At 60.6% G+C, this 14961-nt stretch overlaps 1 protein-coding gene across 1 annotated transcript; it reads left to right on the forward strand.

The window, feature by feature from the left end:
* Positions 1-1049: 1049 nt before the first annotated feature.
* Positions 1050-14074, forward strand: CCND1 (cyclin D1). The gene is made up of 5 exons (XM_023654619.2): positions 1050-1751; positions 3332-3547; positions 4094-4253; positions 8004-8152; positions 10794-14074. The coding sequence occupies exons 1-5, from the start codon at positions 1554-1556 to the stop codon at positions 10956-10958; spliced, it is 888 nt and encodes a 295-aa protein (XP_023510387.1). The 5' UTR covers positions 1050-1553; the 3' UTR covers positions 10959-14074.
* Positions 14075-14961: the final 887 nt, after the last annotated feature.

The following is a 14961-nucleotide window of genomic DNA, read 5'->3' on the forward strand; positions in this document are numbered from 1 at the left end:
CAGATAGTGTAAAAACTGTAAAAAAAAAAAAAAAAGAACTTGAAGACTGGGTAAAATGTGTTTTTATTAAAAAAAAAAGCCCCAAAGAGACAATCTTTAATTAAAAAAAAAAACCTTTATGTGTTCTTTTGTATGTCATTGAAGTTTGCGATACTATTGGGGACCCTCTTATAAAACCACGAACATATATACATTTTGTTAAAAATCATCAGATCAATACACCCATTTCTTTAACTTAATAATTGTTCTAATTTTTGCCAGCTCCTGCCGTCCCCTTCAAGCTCATGAATGCAGCCCCAGGGCATATACCAAAGGTGATGAGATGTCCACACCCCTAATAAAACCAATTAAGAAGCTTCCGGTGGTCTTCTCCCTGGCAGAGAGGCGACTAATATTTCCAGCGATTTAACTTATTCTTTAATTTTAAAAGGAGACAGGACAGAGACCACTGTTTTGCAGTCATGCATTCGGTGGTGTTTTTCCAGCTGTTAAATTGGCGGGACGTGGGGGGGGGGGTGATTTGGAGACCCCCCGCAAGAATGGACTGGCTAAGGTGGGAGAACAGCCCGCAGAACCCCCCGGCGAGGAAGACAGGATGAAGGAAATGCTGGCCACCATCTTGGGCTGCTGCTGGAATTTTCGGGCATTTATTTTATTTTATTTTATTTTATTTTTTGAGCGAGCGCATGCTAGGTTGAAATCCCTTTAAACGTTTAGGGTTCCCCCCTGGGCATTTGCAACGACCCCCCGTGCGCCGGAATGAAGGCTCCGCGAGGAGTGTGGGATGTGCCCCGCGTCCCTGAATGTTAATGGTTCCTGAAATTTACACGTGTTAATGAAAATGAAAGAAGATGTAAAGGCTGAGATTCCTGGGCGGCCTCTCCGCCCGTGGGTGCCCTCGTGGCATTGTCGGAAATGCGCCCATTCTCCCGGCTCGGATATAGGGTGTCGCCGAACCCCAGAGTCCCCCCTCCATGCGGTCTCCCCCATCTTGCGTGTGGCCTGCCCGCCCTCCTAGTCGTGCCCCTCTGCAGACGCACCTCCACCCCACTCCCAAAATCCCAGGGGACCCAGTCGGGGAGGACGGGGCCCCCCCTGCACCCCTGTTCCCCAGCGGGGAGACAAGCAGCCTTGGGGCGATTTGCATTTCTATGAAAACCGGGCTTCGGGGGCAACTCCGCCGCGGGGCAGGCGCGGCGCCTCCGGGATGCCTTTTGGGCTCTGCCCCTCGCCGCTCCCCGCGCTCGGCGCCCGCGCCCCCTCCCCCTGCTCCCGCCCCCGCCCCCCCACCCCCGCTCCCATTCTCTGCCCGGCTTTGATCTCTGCTTAACAACAGTAACGTCACACGGACTACAGGGGAGTTTTGTTGGAAGTTGCAAAGTTCTGGAGCCTCCAGAGGGCTGTCGGCGCAGTAGCAGCGAGCAGCAGCGGCCGCGCGCTCCGGCGAGGGGCAGAAGAGCTCGAGGGAGCGCGGGGCAGCAGCAGCTAGAGCCGAGCCCAGACCGAGCCCCGGGCCCACCGCCGCCCCAAGGCCACCCAGCAGAGCCCCAGCCATGGCACACCAGCTTCTGTGCTGCGAGGTGGAGACCATCCGCCGGGCATACCCCGATGCCAACCTCCTCAACGACCGGGTGCTGCGGGCCATGCTCAAGGCGGAGGAGACCTGCGCGCCCTCGGTGTCCTACTTCAAGTGTGTGCAGAAGGAGATCCTCCCGTCCATGAGGAAGATCGTGGCCACCTGGATGCTGGAGGTGCGGGCCTTCGGGCGGTTCTCTTAAGACTTTCCTGCAACTTGTTGCTTAAACCCACATTTCTTTGCCACTCATCTCCCTCCCTTCTCTCCCGCCCCAACTTTGAGGTTTGCCGGGCTGTTGCTAGGAATCGTATTTTCAAAATACATAGATATCGTGGGTATTTTTTGAACGACGATGGGGGGGGCATTAGAAATTTTCTTTCCTGGGGGGGGCGGGGAGCGGTCGGGGAGGGGTCCCTTCGGGGAAAGCCAGTGCCAGGGGCACCCCATTTGGCTCGAGGGTACGGGCCAGCAGGCTGGGCGCCCCTTAGAGCCCCCTCTGGGGCCGCCACCGCGCAGCCCCCGCCTGCGCGCGATCCCCGCTGTGCCTTCTCTCCCGGCCGCGCGGCCGCTGAGCCGCCAGCTCCAGGGGGAGGGGGCATAGATTTGATTTTTAAATTAATATCCATGGACACGTATGCAAGGGCCGCTCGTGCCAGTATTATGCGCCATCTTTGTTCTTTTATTGCAAAGCAAAAGTGTTTATTAATAATTGGGGGCAGGGTGGGGGTGGGGAGCGGCCGGCGAGGCGCTGGGGCCGCCGCGAGGGGCCGTGCGGCCGCCGGGAGCCGGCGGGAGGGGCGCGGGGCCGGAGCGCGGACAGTTTTGGGGGGACCCCGCTCGGGAAGTGGGGCCCCTTTGTTCAAGCAGCGAGTCCCGGGGCGCCCTGCACCGCCAGCCTGGGCCAGAGAGCACGCCGGGCTGCAAGGTCGCGTGGCCCCCAAGACGCTAGGGATTGACCCTTGTCTGCAGGGGTCTCCACTTGGGGGACCTGTGTGGAGCGAGCCGGGGGCCAGGGTCACGTTTTCAGGCTTTCAGTGGGTGCCTGGGGGCCCCGCAAGTATTTTAAAATAATTTTTCAAAGTGCGGCGTGGTGCCCTTGCGAGAGAGAAGCGGCGCCCGCGCCCAAGGGGAGGGGGGGGCCCCGAGTTTGAATTCCTGGGGCTCTTCCCGGAGCCTGCAACGAGTTCCAGACCCCCGGACTGGGTAAAGGGCCGTCCGAGGGTCATTTTCATGGGTTTTTTATGTGCCCAGATAATTTTTTTATATTTTTAAATATTTTTTGAAAAGATGACGTCTGGGGAAATGCGGCGCGGCGGCCTGGGACGCCACCTTTGTGTCTCGCAGCGCAGGGAGCGCGGCGCCCGGCCCCGCGGTCTGCCCCGCGGCCCCACACCCCGTTTCTTGCCGACTCCTGGCCAGGCGGGCCCCGGAGCCCCCACGCGGGCCGGGGTCCCGGGGTGGGCAGCCCGCGCGCGGCGCACACAGCCCAGCCGTGCCCGCTCCCGCCCCCGCCGTGCCAGCCTCGCGGGGACTTTCCCTTTCAGTTTCGGGGTGGGTGGGTATTGGGGACATGCGAAGGAGGGGGCGCGTCCCCGGAAGCGTCTGCAGCCCCCTGCCCCGACCCTCGGCGCGCTCGGGGACCCCGCGGCCCGGGGCGCGCGCGAGGTGGGGGGGGCGCAGGGTCGCTGCCGGAGGGGGCCCGGCGCGCGCGCGCGCGCGGCGGCGGCGGCGGTCACGGCCCCGGTGCCCCCGCAGGTCTGCGAGGAGCAGAAGTGCGAGGAGGAAGTCTTCCCGCTGGCCATGAACTACCTGGACCGCTTCCTGTCGCTGGAGCCCGTGAAAAAGAGCCGCCTGCAGCTGCTGGGGGCCACCTGCATGTTCGTGGCCTCGAAGATGAAGGAGACCATCCCCCTGACGGCCGAGAAGTTGTGCATTTACACGGACAACTCCATCCGGCCCGACGAGCTGCTGGTAACTGCGGGACCCCCGACGCCCCACGAGCCGCGGGACCCCGGGGGTGGGGGAGGTGCAGAGGTAGGGGGACCCGGCCGGCTGCTGACAGACCCCGATCCCTGAGTGCGGGTGGCCACCCTGCCTGGGGCCCCCTGGAGACGGCGGTGGGACCCCCAGCGCCCCCGGTCCCCATTGCCCCACCTCGCACTGTCGCTCGGACTCCCACCGCGTCTGCGCCCGGGACGCGGCTGAAAAGTGGGCGGCGCGCGTCCTCTAGCGGCGGCGGCGCGGTACCGACCCTGCAGTGCGTTCCGGGCGTGGGAGGTCTTTTTTTTTTTTCTGTCTCCACTTGGGAACAGTCGGGGCTTAACTTGTGAGCAGGAGCGTTTTCCAACAGCATCTTCTCTTTTTTCCACCTGGGATTGCGTGCTGTCCCCCACTTCTAGAACCCGACATCCGCCGTCCCTTCTCTCCAGGCCCCTGTGCCACTCTCCCCCCACCCTACCCCCGCCTCCAGGAGCCGCCCTGCGCGCCTCTTTACGCTTGTCCACCCCATGTCCGCAGCAAATGGAGCTGCTCCTGGTGAACAAGCTCAAGTGGAACCTGGCGGCCATGACCCCGCACGATTTCATCGAGCACTTCCTCTCCAAAATGCCGGTGGCCGAGGACAACAAGCAGGTCATCCGCAAGCACGCTCAGACCTTCGTCGCCCTCTGTGCCACAGGTAGGGCGGCTCGTGCGCTGCCCCGGCTTCCCTGGGTGCCCCCCCGGCCCCCCCCCCCCCCACGGAACTTCCTGTCCTCTGCCTCGGTTTCCCCATCTGAGCAGATGCTCCCCGGGCCCCTCCTGCCCTCCGAAGCGCTCCTCTTTCCCGGTTCTGCTGGGCCCAGGGCTGGGTCTGTTTGTGCTAGATGGAGGGGTGGGCGGCCGGCCAGGCTGGGGCCAGTCTGTGCCACCCGGCCTGCCTCTCCTCTGCCCCGCCCCCCGCAGCCCTTCCCCGCGTCCTGGAGGAGCCTGAGCTGCGGGCGCCCCCTGCTGGCCTCTCCACGCTGGCCGCTTGCTGGGGCGCCCACGGGGCCGGGGAGGTCGGCGCGGGGCCTGCACCACGTGCTCCGGGGCGGCCGGAGCCTGCGCGCGGGGGCGGCAGAGGAGCTCGGCAGCCCGGGGGCCCCGCCGGGGGCGCCGTCCGCGCAGCTCAGCCGAGTCCTGGGAGGGGCTGTGGAGCAGCCTCGGGTTGGGCTGCTGTGGTTGGCAGCAGGGGGCCAGCCCTCCCTCCCCTGAGCACGCTTCTGGCTGGTCCCTAGAGGTCCCTCCCTGGCTCTGCCTTGGCCCCAAGCCTCGGGGCAGCCGGCCTCTCAGAACGCAGTGCACGCGGGGACACACAGACACACACAGCCCAACCATGTTGCACGGCCCCCCTCCCCCCAGCCCTGCCCCTGACCCACTGTGACCTCTTCTTTCCTTTCCCCTGATCACATGAGCTGGGCCCAGGCGAACGGGAGACCCTGACCAGGGCTCCATGCCCCCATCCCACCCAAATGTGCTATGGGCCGCCTCCACCCCTGGACAGGCGTCAGCTGTTACATCTGTTTGGGGCTCACCCTGGATGACCTGAGGGCCACATTGCCTCAAAGGGGGAGATCGGTGTCTTTCCCCCCGTCCCCACCAGGGGCAGAGCCCCCTGACCTGGCATCTTACTGCACCCTCCTGAGGCCCGGGCGCTCTGGCGGCTGGCATTTCTGGGTGAGGCGAGAGCCAAGAAGATTTGCTGGCCTGCCTACCCTCCTCCGGGTCCTTCCGAGCGTGCGGTGGAGGGCAGATGCAGATGCCAAGGACATCGTTGGGCTGGATGGATCTGAGGGATGGGGGCGCCCTCCCCAGGCGTTTGTGCCCCACAGGGCTGGCCCTCGGTGGGGTGGGGAGCCTCCCACCACCGTCCCCTCGGCCTCCGGGGGCCATCTCTGTAAGCGGACAGGGAGGCGTTCTCTGTCTGGGGCGCCTCCGAGGAGAGAGGCCTCCAGAGACGTCCAGGCGGCCTTTTATGGAGCTGAAAGTGGTTCAGAGAAACGGCAAAGTTTGCTGGAGATAATGCGAGGAGCCGTTCTCGCACACACTCCCCCAGGACGGCTGGGGCAGCCCGGAGCTCCCCCTCTCCCAGGAACCTTGGGAAGCGGGGTGCCAGCAGTGAGGAGGCGATCCTGGGGCTGGGGCTGCCCGTGGGCTGGGGTGCTGGCTCTCGAGCTGCTGTGGTTGGGGTGCGGGACCACGCCGGGCACAGCAAACCCCCCTGGCTTTTGGGGTGTGGCCCGGGCTCAGATACCTGAGGGCACACCTGCCGGGAAGGTGGAGGGATGGCTGGGGGTGACCCAGCTTCTCACATGCGTGAACTGCAGGGTGGGGCCCCGTGGGGGACAGGCAGGCCAGAGGAGGGGAGCGACCTCCCCCCACGGGTCCTGATCCATGCCTGCACCGTTGGAACATAACTGAGGTTCAGCTGTACCCTTGGTCCCAAGGGGATTTCTCTCGAGATGAGCGTGGCATAATTGCAGCTCAAAACCAGACGTTTTTGAGAGGTAGAGTTACAGGCGGAAGCCCAGGAAGATGTCTTTGCCCTCCACGTGGTCAGGGGCCCATTTAAGGGGGGCGGGGGGGGGGGTGCTGCACTCTCCCTGTGCCTGCGCGCACGGCACCCACGCCCAGCGCCGGGTCTTGCTTTGCCTTGAGCACGTGTGCGGCCGGGTACACTGGAACCTTATCCTGTGCTGCAGCAGCTAGGTGGGGGAATTGCCACTGCCGTTTGAAGCTGGCACGTAATTGAGCTTAATGAGTGGGCCTGAGCAGGGGTCAGCAGGGCTACATGGCTCCGATGACCACGCTCGCCTTGGCCCCCTGGGCTCCTTACCAGCAGGCAGCGAATGGGGACAACCCTTGGAGCGTCCACGTGGAAGTCTGGACTGCTCCTCATCTAAACATAAGCCCCCAGCCACACACACACACACACACAGGCACACACGCACTTCAGCGGGGAGACGGGCTTCCGAAGCAGCCTGCCCCGATTGTTCCCTCCCATGTAGACGGGTCTCGAGGGCCAGCCGGTCAGAGCCTGTTGCCGGGCCGCCCGGCTTCTGTGTGCCGGCCTGATTGGCCTCAATGAAAAGCCCTCCATTCATGGCTGTGGGCTCTCAGACGGGGTGGAATGGCTCCCATTTAGAGGGGGACGAGGTGGCGCGCCTCGTTAGGGATTTCTCTTTTGAGCCGTCACAGTGCCCAGAAGCTGGCTTTGTCGCCCCTTCAGGGTGGCTGCCTTTCTTCCCAGCCCCCCTCGACGGCGCCCGCTCCCTTTAACAAGGCCGAAGTTGTTTATTCTCTCGGGATGAAGTCTCCGATGGGCTGTGGGGATGCGCCCCAGCCCCTGGGGCCCCCACTCCCTTTGTGCTCAGTCCCCTCCCATTCAGCTCGCCGGAGCCCCCCTGTTCCTGGGTGCTCAATGGCCCAAGAGGAGGCGACGGGGGCTGACAGATGCCACACTTGGCCCCACAGGCGCCCGGCCCCGGGCTCAGGGGCCTCTGATTAAGATGCTGAAATTTGTGGCCTTCTCCACCCGCAGTTTCTCCTTGGGTGCAACAAAAAGACAGCCTGGGTACCACATTGCCACTTAGATGTCCTTAATCTTAGGAGTGTGCGGCAAGCCTACGGGTATCCCTCAGGAGGAAATGCAGCCGTCCCCCCATCGGGGAGCTCCAGCTGGCCCGCGGTGGGGGCCCGTCCCACCCTCCCGTGCAGTTTTCCTGTAGTTTGGGGACGGAGTGGCCTGCAGACTGGCGGGTGAAGTCATGGAGTCCCGCCACACCCCCGTGGCATGCTTGGAGGAAGATAAGGTGGAGATGAGCATCTGACCACAGGGAGCTCCTGCAGGCCAGTGGGCCGCCCTGGGTTCATCCTCCCATGTGGATGTAGGCGCCTCAAAGAATCTGGGGGGGTTGGCTTTGCCCCTGGGGGCGGCCTGGGCCCCTGTGCAGGTGAGGCCCCGGGCTGGCAGTGCAGGCACTCAGGGCAATGGAGAGGCCGCGTCTCTCCTGCCACCCCGGGGGCTTGCATCATCTTTTATTTCATTTGGTTTTGTGAATAAGCCACACGTTCACAGGGCTCACAAGGCTGAAAGGACAGGAGAGCCGCCTGGGCCCCTCCCCAGCGGCCTCTGCTGTCTCCTCCGGGGGCTGTTTTGGGTTTGCTCTGTGGCTGTTTGTAAGCGAACCCCCAAGCTCCCCGCTGCCGAGCCCCAAGCCCAGCTCCTGCTCTGCCAGTACATGCCCGGGCGATGACAAGGCTGGAGTGACCGGCCCCTCGCAATCCACATACCCAGGCCGGCTGTGCGTTGGACAGGCCCCCCGACAGGTGGCTGGCACTGGGGGGGTGCCTGGATCCTTGACGTGTGCCCCGCTCATGGCCCCTTACCCCTCTCTCTCTGTGGCAGACGTGAAGTTCATTTCCAACCCGCCCTCCATGGTGGCTGCCGGGAGCGTGGTGGCCGCGGTGCAAGGCCTGCACCTGGGGAGCACCAACAGCTTCCTGTCCTACCACCGCCTCACACGGTTCCTCTCCAAAGTGATCAAGTGTGACCCGGTAAGTGATCACGTGTGCCGCTCCCCCACTGGGTACTAGAAGCATCTAGAACCTGGGGGTCTGAAGCTGTAGTTCACTGATGGGAAATGCAGTGGCTGGTGCCAAGACCCCAGAAGGGGACGGGGCTGGGGCCACGGCCATGTGGGGGACCGGAGCAGGTGCCTGCGTTCAGGGGCAAAGGACCTGGTCACAGGCTGACGGTGCCAGCTTCACCCACCTCTCCGGGGCTCTGTGGGAGAAGCACCTCGGAACCTGCTGACTGGCGGGGCGGTCCTCACAGGCTGCTGTCGTCCCCGGGGCTCCCAGGACAGGCAAGGGTCATAAATCCCTCCCGGGGAGCTGTGCAGGAAGAGGGAGGACAAGGCGTCCGGGTCAATGATCCGTGCCCTAATGGGGTGTGGAGCTGGGGCCCAGTCGAGCTTTGTCTGGGGACATTGTGGAGGGCCCATAAATGGCTGCTTTAGAAGGGCTCCTGTGAGGTCTCGGCCGGGACAATGGGCGGCAGAGGCCACCTTGTTTTTTTACGGCCGTCTTTGAGAGGCTCCTGCAGTTAGAACGCAGGCGACTGTGTCTTTCTTCTTAAAAACGCCATTGTTTTACTCCTACTTCTTTTCTTTCCCTAAAGAATTCAGATGACAATTACAAGGGTTTGTGGCATTTGCCAAATTAGACCAGCGGGGTTGGCGGGTCAGCCGTCGGCCCCCGTTGGTGTGTGGTGTGGGAGCGAGTGACCGCCTTGACCCCAGTCCAGATCCGGCTCGGGCTGCCTTGGGGGCCTCCACCCTGGAGCGTCTGGGGGCCCAGTTGGGTGCCACCTCACCGGCAGGGAGGGAGGCTCGGGTGTGAGAGAGGCCCCTGCCTGTCCTCTGCCCATCACCAGTCGCTGGGCTGCCGGGCCTGTTTGTGTCGTTCCCCCGCCCCCAAGAAGGAATCCTTCTCGCCCTGAGACAGGCAGCCCCTGGAGGCGGAGGGGGCCTCCCTTCTGGCTCTCAGTGCGCACGTCATAGGCTCAGGCGGCTGCCGGGGCTGGAGCATCCTCGCCCCGCTGCTGGGGGCCTGGCCAGCCCTAGTTCTGCCTCAGCTAGGAACGCCACAGGCCATTGCAGGGGATCGCTACAGCGCCCCTTATGTGACTAGTGATCATTTTAAGTCGATCTGACACAAAATGCTCACAACTGGTGGGCAGACGCCGGAGAAACCAGCTGATGGTTTGTCTGCTTCCAACCGTAGCAGCAGAGCTCAGGCGCAGAAGACCTGTGGCCCCGGGCCCGGGGTGTGAACCGCGTCTGCTCCTCTCTGGAGCTGGCCTTCAGTCGCCAGTCGGCTTTTCACAGGATGGGACAGGCTGAGTGGGCTGCTGGGAGGAGGAGACGAGGGCGGTGGCAACCGAGGGGAGGCCCTCCCTGCACCCTCTGCTCCACCATGCAGGGGCGAGGAAACCGTCGCCCCTCAGAGTTGCCTGTCAAGAGCGACTACGAGGCGGGGGCACCATGAGGCCTCAGGAGTGGAACTGAGGCTGTGTTAGGTGTTCGGCGTTTGGATGGAAGCCTGAGGTGGCCACACCAGACTTCCTGGGCCTCGGTTTCCTCATCTGTAACCCGGGGCTGTCGGCAGCGCCCCTGCCTTCCTAATCTGCCGTGAGGAATACCGAAAAGGGCACAGAGCTTGGAGCTGTGCAGACCCCGGGGCCTGCTCCTCTCCTTGTGGGCAGAGGATGCCCGACTCCCACCCCACCTGGTTGGCAGTTCACCGGCACCTCTGCCGTGGGCCTTGGGGAGGATGCGGTCTGTCTCCCAGGCTGGACCAGAGTCTAGTTGTAGGAAGGAAGCCCCCTTATGGCATGCGGGGAGCGGAGATGGATGGCTCCCGCACCTGGACCAACCTCTGTATTCAGACCCTGGGGGCCGTGAGGCCATGAAGGCACGAGGCGCCCCTTGGAGCTGCCAGGAGATCTGCTCCCAGTGAGGCCAGGAGATGCCCCGGGCTCCAATCCCTCTTCCCCACTGACCATGCGGGTGGTGGCTGCCGAGGCCACAGCGCCGCCCGGGACGCAGGCCCCATGGAGAGAGGACGGAGGGGGATGAAGAGTCCGGGTCCCCCCGGGCCACCCAACATTCATCCTCAGTCATGCGCAGCCTAACGTTCTTGACACCCATTCATCACGGAAGGCTGGGTTCACCGGAGGGCCGGGGAGCAGAGGTTAAGTCGGAGAGCAGGCTCCTGGATCAAATGGCTGAATTCCCCGAGGGCATCCCTGGGGCCGATGGGACCTGAGGGCCAAGGCCTGAGCCCAGTGGAGGACAGATTCCAGCCAGGGGCCTGGGGCAGGCTGGGGCGGGCACATCTGTCTGCATCCACAGCAGACAGACAGCAGCCCTGTGGCCTGCAAGGCCTTCAGTCCTGAGTGGGGTCACCGCTGCCTGGTTGGTGTGGGGGCAGCCGGTGGCCACACGGGGCCCGAGCCCGTTGATCCTAGGGTTTGGGTCAGCAGCTCCCACAGCGTCTTCCTTCCGCAGGTCGGGGGGAGGCGGCGTTTTCGATGAGCGTGGCTCTTAGAGAAGCCAAGTCCTGGGGTCTGGGGGTGGGCCCCTCACCGTAGGCCCCTTCTGAGGACGTCTGTCTGTCTGTCTGTCTTGCCCAGGACTGCCTGCGGGCCTGCCAGGAGCAGATCGAGGCCCTGCTGGAGTCCAGCCTGCGCCAGGCCCAGCAGCAGAACCTGGACCCCAAGGCCGCGGAGGAGGAGGAGGAGGAGGAGGAGGTGGACCTGGCCTGCACGCCCACCGACGTGCGGGACGTGAACATTTGAGGGCGCCCGCGGCGAGCAGGGGCCGGCCCCAGGTGCTGCCCTGACGGACCGCTCCTCTCCGGACGGTCGAGACCAGGAGGGAAGGCCCCCTTCTCCCTGTGTCAGTTTTCTCCTTTGCTCTTTCTCCCTTCCGTCTCTGACTTAAGCAAAAGAAAAAAAAAAGTACCCGAAAAACTGTCTTTAGAAAAAAAAACAAAAAAACAAAAAAAGGAGAGGGGAAAAAAAAAAATAGTATTTGCATAACCCTAAGCCGGGAGGGAGGAGGGCTGTGCTATAAAAATAGAGGATTTTGTACCCCATAATCAACTAGTTTTTATATTAACGTGTTTGTGTCTCTGAGTTGTAAGGACAAGCTATTAACACAAGGAACGAGTCTGCAGGGGAGGATCAGATTTAATTCTTTCTGTGTTTAAGACAAAAAAAAGCATAAAACCTTTAAAAAAAAATAGAGAAGAAAGTCAACAAAGCATTTTTAAGGTAGAAGAGCGTCTTAGGTAGGAAAACGTATCCTTGTGCTTTTCCGGAGGAGCAAGGCTTTAAGGCGACTCGGCATCCTGTATCTCGCTTCCTCGTGCATGTAGTCACTTTATGTCATTGTGTGTGTTTATTTTATCCCGTAGGTAGGCGTGTAACCTCTCCACCTTGTCCGTGGCTGGCGTAACCTCGGTTAGAGTAGCATAGAGTTCACCATCGAAAACTGCTAAATCCTTTCTGCCTGTGGACCGGCCACGTGCGTGGTTTGTCGGGCGCCGGACGGCCAACCCTCCGGACTCCTGGCGTCTCCGCTCCTGGGAAGGGAAACCGCGGTAGCGACCTAATATATTCTATTTTTGTAATCTTCCTAATTTTGTAGTTGCCTGTTGAGGCGGTGCTTGCTTGGCACCCCACAGACCTGGCGGCCTGCTCCCGTCCAGGTGAAATTCACAGCTCCTTTGGTTGGTTTTCCTTCTCGATATTCTAAAACCATTCCATTTCAAAGCACTTTTGGTCCAGTAGTTCGAGGCACGATCTCTGTTCGGGCTGTGTGTCGGGGTGGGGGGGGGGGGTTGGGGCGCGGTTTCTCAATGGAATGGTTTGGGAATATTCACGGACTTGTGTTCCGACAGGATGGCAAGGCAAGTGCATGTCACTGTGGTGTTCGCGAAAGGGGCGTGTTCTGAAGGCCAGGGTCCGGTCAGGAGGAGGAAGGAAAGTAGCCCCACTCTGCCAGGAAGATGTGTTTCTTTTTCCGTAGAGAAGTTGAAGTTTGGGACCCTTTGGTGCCAACTGGTGTTTGCAAGTAGGGGCCTTAAAGTAGAGAGCTCGTAGCATAAGGGTTAGGAAGGTTTTTAAACACTAAAGTATATAATTTATAGTTAAGGCTAAAAAGAATATTTATTGCAGAGGATGTTCGTAAGGCCAGTATGATTTATAAAGTAATGCAATCCCCCCCTTGATTTAAACACACACACACACACATACACACACCCCTTTCTGCCTTTTATGTTGCAGGTTTCGTACCGTTTATAAAAGTTAGATCCTTTTCTAGGAAAGGAAAAAAAAAAAAATCCCAAGAAAAAGCCCAAAAATCACGTTGATTTGGCTGATTCGGCCTGTCGGGCGTTTTCCCAGCGTGGTCCGATCTAAGGGCCCTGGGAGTTAACCCAGAAAATTAGGGGCCTTGAAATGAGTTCAGTTCCCCAGAGTTTCTTATGCCCTGCCCTCTCCTTTGAAGAAAATTTTAGCCACCGATAGACACTTTGCACATCTTGGCTACGTTCCTTTTTGCAATTGTGATGTGGGGAGTGTTGAAGGGGAGGATGTGAGGAAGGAGGTGCGGAGGGGAGGGGAGGCGGCGGGACCAGGCGAGGGGACAGGCTGCGGCTCCGCTTTCTGATGCGCGGCCACCGATGACTTCCCGGCACGGTTTGGAAACAGACTGACATCGCTTCTCTCTGTCTCTTTCATATTGTGTTGCTGCTATTGGAGGATCAGTTATTGTTTTTTTACAATGTCATATACTGCCATGTTCTCATTTTAATTTTCTCATAGAAAAATGTATGACAGATGCCTCTCTTTTTTTTTTTTTTTTGGTAGATTTTTTTTTTTTTTTATGTGATCAGTTTTGACTAAATGTGATTACTGCTCTATTCCAAAAAGGTTCTTGTTTCACAATACCTCATGCTTCACTTAGCCATGTGTGGACCCGGTAGTCAGGCTCTGTCTGACCTGTGGCCTCCTGCTTCGGCAAACAGACACGCGGACGAGATCCCAAAACCGGCCTGGTGGGGATGGGCTGCCGGGGCCTTCCCGCAGCCCCCCTGGCGTCTCTGGGGACCAGGCCGTGTCCGTCTCCTTTGCCCTGCGCCTGTTATGCTGGACTCCCCACCTGTCCTGGGACTTACCATCATAGTAGTTTTTACCGCTATATCGTTCTTTGCGTGTAGCTATGAAAGTTGCATTATAATAATTATTATTATTATTGTAACAAGTATGTCTTGACGTGCCACCGTGGTGCTGTGCTGTGGGACTCGGTCATTCAGGGATGACTGAAGTAGCTTCTGAATTCGTTCGAGTTTCTGGTGCGTTGATTCTGTTCTGTGTGCTCGTGTTCTCTTCTGTTCATTACAGCCTCATGCTCATTTCGAGACTTCAGATCTCAATGAAGCTAGCGGTGCTGTGCGCCCAGGAGCCGCCTCGCACGCTGACGAACCAAAAGGATTTGTGCCATGTGCGGCCCGGCGCCAGCGGGGGCAGCCCCTGTGCCGAGGCCACTGCAGGCCCAGGACCCGCCCCGCCCTGCAGGAGCACTGCTTCCGCTTACCTCAACCATTCCGGCTGCGGCATCTGTGTGTCTGAACCAAACAGGGGTCCTTGAGGGTCGGTCTGTCCTAGTGGGGGGGTGGACATTGTGTGCTGAAAGGCCAAAGGCCGGTGACAGGTCCGGGAGCACAGCGGAGTCTGTCCTGTGACCAGCAAGTCTGTGAGGGTCTCTGGTGGGCGGGCACTTGGGGTCTGTGTGTGTTTCTGGTTGCACGCCGCGGCATTTCCCAGCACAGACATGTAACCGGCACGTTTCCAGCAGAAGACAAAAGACAAACGTGAAAAGTCTAGAAATAAAATTGGTAAAACCCTGGTGCCTGCCTGCTTGTTTTGTGGGGCGGGTAGGGAGCCAGGGGCGTGGGGCCTGGAGCTGAGGGATGGGGCCCAAGCTGCTGTGCCTGGGCTGGGGGTGGCAGGCAGGCAGGGGGTCCCGCCTGGGCACCGCTGACGGGCAGGGCCGGATCCTCCTCTGTCATGGGGGTCTGTCCTGGACACTGTGGGTGTGAAGCTGCATCCCGGGCCTCTAATCACCCAATGATGGGACCATCCCCAGTGGTGACAACCAGAAATGTCTCCTAACATTGCCAAACAGCCGCTGGGGATGAGGAGGAGTACGTGACACTCTCCCAGCCAGGAGGAAATCCAGACCAGGGGGACATGCGGTGGGTGGGACCCTGAGGAAAGTCTGGGGATGCCTTTGCAGGTGGCTCCAGCCACCGAGGACAGCAGCTTCTGGCCCCAGCAATGTGACGGCACCTGCTTGTCAGAGCTGCCTTCCAGCCCACGTTCTGCCAGCTCACCCTCCCACGTTATTTGCAGACGGAAAGAAAGCAAGCCGGCATTCGGGAACCCTCTTCTGGTGCAAACCGCTGTTTGCTCTGGGTGAATCATGGTCCTGAGGCACCCCAGGCTCGGGGAGAGCAAAGCGAGTGCTTGGGCCATGGGGCAGGGGCCTATTGCGTGGACCTGGCGACTTGGGAGGCCTAGTGGACACCTGGGACGTCTCTCTCTGGGCTTCAGCAACACATGACCGGCCTTTTTCCAACCCTGGGGAGTTGGAGAGCGAGGAGTGCGATGGGAGGGCCGCGGTCCCTGGTCCTGGCTCTGCGGGGCCTCTCCCCAGAGCCCGAGGGTCCTGATGGGTCCTGGGCTGTCAGAGAATTCGGTGAGTGTCCGGGAGCCAACAGGAAGCCTGGGTCAC

Source organism: Equus caballus, chromosome 12, assembly GCF_041296265.1.
Source record: "Equus caballus isolate H_3958 breed thoroughbred chromosome 12, TB-T2T, whole genome shotgun sequence".
NCBI classification, from domain to species: Eukaryota; Metazoa; Chordata; class Mammalia; order Perissodactyla; family Equidae; genus Equus; species Equus caballus.

What these genes read in the sequence shown, in the direction of transcription:
- CCND1 (XM_023654619.2), top strand. Translation starts at nt 1,554, where the DNA reads ATGGCACACCAGCTTCTGTGCTGCGAGGTGGAGACCATCCGCCGGGCA. An exon ending in TGGCCACCTGGATGCTGGAG is followed by an intron (nt 1,752 to 3,331) that starts GTGCGGGCCTTC and finishes GTGCCCCCGCAG; the next exon opens with GTCTGCGAGGAGCAGAAGTG. An exon ending in TCCGGCCCGACGAGCTGCTG is followed by an intron (nt 3,548 to 4,093) that starts GTAACTGCGGGA and finishes CCATGTCCGCAG; the next exon opens with CAAATGGAGCTGCTCCTGGT.